Here is a 7,567-nt window from a genome sequence, read left to right as displayed (position 1 = left end):
TTCTCCAGGGATTGCTCAAGGAATTCGTCCAGGAATTTTTCCAGGAAATCCGCCAGGAATTTCTCCAGGGATTCCTCCAGGGATTCCTCTCAGAATTCCACCAGGGATTTCTCCAGGAATTTCTCCATGGATCCCTCCAGATATTCCTCGAGGAAAATTCCATCAAGAGTTCCTTCGGAAGTTCCAACAGGAAATTTCTTTGGTAGTTTCTTCAAGAAATTTTCCAGGAGGTCTCACGGGTTTTTTTACTTAAGTTTCTTACGGAATTTATCCAAAAGTTCCCTTAAAAATTGTGGATTCTTCCACGAAATTCATCGGGAACTCCCAAAGGAAATACTAAAGAAATTCTCGGAGAATGTCGTGGAGGAACTGCTGATGGAACTCCTATGGAAAATCCCGACGGAGCACCTGGAGTGATTCCAGATGGAATATCTAAAGGAATTCTCAAAGGAACTCCTCAATGAATTCTTGCAGGAACTTCGGGAGGAGTTTCCGATGGAATACCCGGAGAAACACCTGAAGAACATTTAGCAGAAATTGCCCAAGGATTTTTTTTTCAGAAATAGATAATTAATAGAATAGAAATAGAAATCTCCCAGAATTCCTCTAGAAATTCTTTCAAGAATTCCTGTAGTGATTCCTCCAGGAAATCCATCATTGATTCCTCCAGCAATTCCCACAGGAATACCTCTAGGAATTCTTTCAGGCATACCTCCAGGATTTTATCCAGGAATTTCTCCAGGAACTCCTCCAGGAATTACCCCAGAAATTTCTTCAGAAACTCCTCCAGGACTTGCTCCTGGACATCCTTGAAAAATCATGTCAGGAATTCCTTTAGGCATTTCTCCTGAGATTCCATCAGAAATTGTTTCAGGGATTCCTCCAGAGATTTCTCCATGAACTTCTCCAGGGAACTTCGGGAGAGATTTCCGAAGAATCTCCGGGAAAAAATCCGGAAACATCAACTAGAGGAATTTCTGAGGAAACTCCTAAAGGAATTCCCGATGGAACTCGAGAAATTTCCGAATGAAATCCTGGAGGAATTTTCGATGGAACTCCTGGAGGAATGCCCAAAAATCCCAAAGAAACTCTTGAAGGATCTCCAGAAGGAACTTCTTGAAGAAATTCCAAATAAACTCCTGGAGAAATTCCCAAAAAACTGTTTTGAGAAGAGCTTGATGAATATCCGTAATAAATTCTAAAAGAACTCCTGGTATAATACTCGTAGGAACACCTTATGAAATGCATGAAAGAACTCCTTTAGGAAATGCCGATGAAATTCCTCAATGAATTTCCGATGAAACTCTACAACGAAATCCTGAAGGGACTCCTGAAGGTATTCCCGAAGCAATACTTTGAGAAATTCCCAAAGGAATACCTGGAGAAATACTCGATGAAACTCCTAGAGAAACTCCTGATGGAGCACCTGCAAGAATTTTCGAAGGAACCCGTAGAGAAATTCGCGAAGAAACTCATGGAGGAATTCCCGATGGAACTCCTAGAGGAATTTTCGAAAGCACACGTATCAGTTCTCGAACTACTTTATTCAGGAAACACGATGATGCTCCTGAAGGAATTTTCGAAGAAATATGTGGAGGAATTTCTGTACGAGCTCCTGGAGTAATTACTTATAGAACTCCTGAAAAAACCTATTGAAGGAATCGCCGATAGACCACATGAAGGAGTACCTGAAGGAACAGCTTAAAAAATCTCAAAAGAATAATAGGCACTAGGAATCCCCTGGAGGAGTTCTCAAAGGAACTCTCGGAGGAATTCCTGAAGGAATCACTAGAATAATTTCCAACGGATTTCCTGCTGGTATTCCCGAAAGAACACCTGGTATAATTCTCGAAAGAACTCCTCCAAAAAACCCCATTGAAACTCCTAAAGGGATTTTCGAAGGATGTCCTGGAGGAATTTCCTGGCTGAATTAACGATGAAACTCCGGAATCTATGTTAGAAAAACTTTAAAAGATGTTTCTGATACCGGAATCTCGAAGGAATCCCAAAAAACTTATTAGAATAATCCCAAGAAAAAAATGCCAGGTATCAGAAACCCAGAAGTGATTGCGGCTGGAGGAATCTTGAAAAAAAAATGTAATTACGGGAAGATTCCCCGAAAGGAATACCTCTTTGACGAACCTTTAAAATAATTCTTGCTAAAGAAATGCCGAAGGGATTTTTCTGCAGATTTCGACAGCAATCCCTGCTGGACATTTTGCTAAAAGAGTTCCTGCTCAGAAGAAAATCCTGGTGGATTATCTATTTAGACGAAGTTCCTGCCGGAGGAATGCCAAAAGAAAATCTTGTAGGATAAATAATCAGAGGGAATTCTCAATTGATTCTCACAAGAAATGTCTGGGCACATTCCAGAAGAATTTCCTTCTGGAGGATTTTCACAAGAGAGCCCCTACTAGAGAAGTGTTCCCGCTGGATGTGCAGTCAAGAGGAGTTTTGTGGCGTGTGAAAACCGATCTGAAACTGAAAATGAGTCATGGTTTAAAAAACTTCCGTACACTACCAAGAGCTTGTTTACAATGTCCCAGAGCACTCTAAAATGTATCCGATGCCATTAAAAGTTCACAGAATGCGCTGCATTTAAATTATTTAATTTTAATATTTATGAAATTATAAAGTTGTTTTTCAAAAAAAAAAAAGTAAACATTGCTCTCCCACACTGGCTTTGATGCTGGGCGCTGCGTTGCAGTACGTCAACTTTGAAAATTTTCAAAGTTTAGAACGACTTCAGCGTTTTTAGTACAATGACGTACGTCACGCAACGCATCATTGTGGCTTGCTGCACTGAAAGCCATTGCTTTAAACCGAGCTGTCAGTTAAAGCTGAAGTCGAAGTCGAAGTCGACGCAGCATTGTGGCTCCCGCTAAGTGTGCCGTATTCTAACGATCTTCTGGTGATTCCGGTAGCCGCCGCTCTCATACAAACTTCAAATTGGGCTAATTTACCAAGCACCATAAACTACAAAATGGAATTTCAGCCCAGTAACTCCAATAGATCACTTTTGCCACAATTCGTCATAAAAAGCATTTATAATTTCGATAAGATACTGAAGCGTGCAAGCTCTTTTGGATTTCCAGGTTGGTATCGTGAATCCAAACTTCATGTTTCTGATGTTGCATCACATCACGGTTAGAAGATTTTTAGGGCAACATATTTTCGGTTGGGCATAAAATGAACCGTTATCATTGAGACAACCATTACTATCATCACCATCATCATAAAAGTTTCAGAATATTTAATTGCTATGCTTAGATAAACATGCACTTCGTTTCAAGCTCATTAGATGACGGCGGTGCATGCCTATTTGAATCGTGAACTACATTAAACTGTGTCATTCTTCTCGCTTTAAACTATATTCATAACAAGATTCATAACTGTAGTTAACCGTTCGTTGAATGGCAATGTCTTACTCTATTTCGCTGTTTGTTTCGTTGTTGATGGTGAGCAACGTTTTGAAAGTTTTCCGCATTTCAGAAATAAAATGAAACCATTCTTCACAGTTTTTACCAACTAATATCAACAGCGTTGCTGTTCTCCCGGGAATTCTGGTTCGTGCTGCTTCAGACTTCAAGGCCAGAGAATATACTGCAGTGCCATGCACAGCCAGCAAGTTGACCAGTTGCCAAGCGTGTGATACCATCCGGGTTTGCCTAGGAGGACTATTCAACAGCCTAAATCTCTCGCGGAAGTGTTCCTCGGCGACGCCGTATTGTAACCAAAACGGGGACGAAAGTGCAACCTGCGGATCGACTCCAGATGAACAGTGTAGAACGGAGGGATCTTTGGTCGAGGAGTTTACTTGTATGGGTACCGGATACTTTCCGGATCCGGAATCGTGCGAAAACTATTACTACTGTGAGCGCGAAGGAGGGCTTGCCGATCAGTATCAATGTCCCAAGGGGTATCGTTACAATAGCAAAAGTACTATGTGCCAAAGATTTCTTTTGAATCGGTGTCAATCGGCGAAGTGTGATTCAGGTAGCCAGAAAGTGTTTGTTCCTTATCCACAGGATAATTCTTATTATGTGTTTTGTCAGTTCGATTATGGCCAACCGGATCCCACGTTGGTAAAAACCTACATGTTATCGTGTGGTAAAGGATCAAAATTCAATTACCAACGGCAGATGTGCGAGTATCAATGCAGAAGAGTCGGAATGTTCGCGAATACAGCCAATCCTAGGCAGTACTTTTTGTGTAGTCGAACAGGTTTCCGATGGGAGTTAAAAGTTTTGAACTGCAGAGAAGGATATCTTTTTGATGAATCCTTGAGAAGATGCAATCGAGACCCATTGGCTACGAGTACAACAACTCCTCTCCCAACGACGTCTGGAACAACAACCAGTACCTCTACTGTAGTCACAGCAAGCACCACCAATGATCCTTGCACAACATCTGAGTCTACCACCACCACTTCCCCTGCAACAATAGAAACTACCACAGTTAAGTTTACCACAATTACGCATATCAGCCCGACCGACCTGCAAACAACAACTGTTAGTCCGTCAACCACTGGCGAAACTACAACTACAATGAGCCCTACAACTGCTGAAACTTCTGCTTCAATTCAAACTACATCAACCGTCACCACGGCCAAATCAACGACTACTTTACAGAGCTCAACAGCACCTCAATCAACAACTGTTGGAAGCACTACTGTTGTGCCTACGAAGACTCTAGAGATCACCACCACAGAGGTTTATACAACCGGACATGTTTCCACTCTTGAAACATCTACTTTAACTGATACAATTATTACAGGTACCAATCCAGTAGTCACCACGATCAAATCTACAACAATTTTGGAAGCATCCACTACAGAACCTCCATCAACAACAATTGACAGTACTACCCTTGAGTCAATCAGGACTCCAGAGACCACCACTACACAGGCTGGTACAACCGAAGCAGTTTCCACTGTTGAACCACTAACAACAATCGTCACCACGGGTAAATCTACGACAACATCAGAAACTGCAGAACCGCAATCAACAGCAGTTGGAAGCACTACTTATAAGCCTACAATGAGTCCAGAGATCATCACTACAGAAGTTCATACAACCGAAGAAGTCTCCACTGTTGAACCATCTACCACAACCATCACTACGGTCAAATCTACCACAACTTTAGAAGCCTCAACTGTAGTATCTCAATCCCCAACAGTTGAAAGTACTACTGTTGAGACTACAAAGACTCCAGAGATCACAACTACAGAGGTTGGTACTACCGAAGAAGCCTCCACTGTTGAACCATTTACGACAATCGTCCCAACGACCAAACCTACAACAACTTCAGAAACTTCAACTGCAAAACCTCAATCTACAACATTTGGACGTACTACTGTTGAGCCTACGAAAACTCCAGATATCACCACAACAGAGATTCGAACAACTGATGAAGTCTCCGCTATTCAACCATCTGATTCAACTGATACTACTACAACCGTCACAACGGTCAAATCTACAACAATTTTAGACACTTCTACGGCAGAACCACAATCCACAGCAGTTGCAAGTACTGCTGTTGTGCCTACGAAGACCCTAGAGATCACCTCTACAGAGGTTCGTACAACCATAGATGCGTCCACTGTTGAACCACCTAGTCCAACTGATGCTACTACATCCGTCACATCGGTCAAACCTACCATATCTTTAGACACCTCTACTGCAAACCCTCAATTCATTACAGTTGGAAGCACTACTGTTGAGCCTACGAAGACTCCAGAGATCACCACAACAGAGATTCGAACAACCGAAGAAGTCTCTACTGCTGAATCACCCATCACTGCAACCGTCAAATCTACAACAGCTTTAGAAACCACAACTGCAAAACCTCAATCAATAACAGTTGGAAGCACTACTGTTGAGCCACCGACAACTCCAGAGATCACTACTACAGAGGTTGCTACAACCAAAGAAGTCTCCACTATTGAACCACGTACTCCAATTGATGTTACTACAGCATTCACCACGATCCAATCTATAACAACTTCAGAAACCTCAACTGCTGAACCTCAATCAACAACAGTTGGAAGCACAACGAAGACTTCAGAGAACACCACAACAGAGAATCGTACTACCGATGAAGCTTCCACTATTGAACCATCTGCTTCTACTGATACTACTTCAATAATGGAACTAATGAATCATCTTCTTTAACTGATACTACTACAATCGTCACCACGGTAAAATCTTAAATAACTTTAGAAACCCTACTGCAAAATCTGAATCATAAAAGAGTTGGAAGCACTACTGTTGAGCCTACGAGGACTGCAGAGGTCACCACTATAGAGGTTCGTACGACTGCAGAAGTCTCTGCTGTTGAAATACCTACTTCAACTGATTTAAGAGTTTTAGGAAGTTCATCTGGAGTGGCAACTTCTGCCACTGAGGCATCTCAATTTGCAACGAAGAAATAAGCATACCTGGCTATCCGACCCGTGGAGTTCAGACCTATAAATCTATAACAGTAATAGTAGTTGTTTTAGAAATAAACTATTAATTGCATTTTATGTCTATCTAGGATCTTCGGCTTTCTAGGCATCCCAAAAATCACTCCGAGTGGTTTTAGGACGTTCCCGGGAGCTCAAAATAGCAGATCAACACTTGAAACAATAACCATTCTCGCTACAAGAAGTTTGATCCATAATCAATCATATTTCATGAACGCACCCTGAAGACCAACAAATACAATTTCGGAATATTTTAGATCGTCCACACTATCCTGGAGTTCAGTCCTTTACATGTATAACCATTACTTTTTTTTTCGCTGTAACACCACACATCACATAACCAAATACACATTTATGGGATATTCGAGATCAGCCAAGCAACGATGGAGTTCAGAGCCTCACGGTTATACCTGTGACTGAAGCCATTTCCTCTGCCCTGGCAGTCAGGAGCTTCAGAGGGGTTTCAAGGGACCTCAAGGCATTGCAGAGGCTTCCCGAGCAAAGTCTGACAGCAAATTGAAAACAAATTTTGATGTTGTGATATTGCAAATTATGATAACTTAGGTTGTTGTCGTTTTGGTCGTTTTAACGATTAAAACATCAAAAATGAGAGCAGAAAAATGTTCCCATAACAGCAAGTTGAAAACAAATCCTGCTATCAGTGATAGCAAGTTGATAACTGTTTTTGCTATCAGTAAGAAAAAATGGAAAAATCGTTAAATATAGGGTTTTTTCGATTGATATGGAATTTTAAATGCCATGAGATAATTACACTAATAGTATATTCTTAGAGTTATTATACAAGGTTGGCTCAGAAGTTTTGAAATTCCTTAACAACTTATTTTTTATAATAGTTTGAATTGACAGCAAAACGAAATATAAATTTGTAATCAAATTTAGTCAAGACTATCTGATTTCAAAATGTGATATCAATTTGCTGCTGAATACAAATCGAGTTTTCGATTTGCTTTCATCTTGTTCTTAGACTCTGCTCGGGTTCGGATCTTTTCTGGGAATTTCAAAACATTTTGAGGAGGTTTCCAGATGTTTTGAGGGCTTCAAGACCCAGTAAAGCTGAGACTCAAGGTCGGTCTACTACTG

At 41.0% G+C, this 7,567-nt stretch overlaps 1 protein-coding gene across 1 annotated transcript; it reads left to right on the top strand.

The window, feature by feature from the left end:
- The first annotated feature begins 3,419 nt into the window (after nt 1–3,419).
- On the top strand, nt 3,420–6,147 carry LOC109406548 (mucin-2-like). The gene is made up of 4 exons (XM_062858005.1): nt 3,420–3,458; nt 3,519–4,462; nt 4,517–5,915; nt 6,010–6,147. Exons 1-4 carry the CDS (start codon nt 3,420–3,422, stop codon nt 6,145–6,147), a joined length of 2,520 nt encoding a protein of 839 aa, XP_062713989.1.
- Nucleotides 6,148–7,567: the final 1,420 nt, after the last annotated feature.

Source organism: Aedes albopictus, chromosome 3, assembly GCF_035046485.1.
Source record: "Aedes albopictus strain Foshan chromosome 3, AalbF5, whole genome shotgun sequence".
NCBI lineage: Eukaryota > Metazoa > Arthropoda > Insecta > Diptera > Culicidae > Aedes > Aedes albopictus.
The sequence above is the reverse complement of the archived record's forward strand: the minus strand, read 5'-3'. Positions and strand labels throughout refer to the sequence as shown.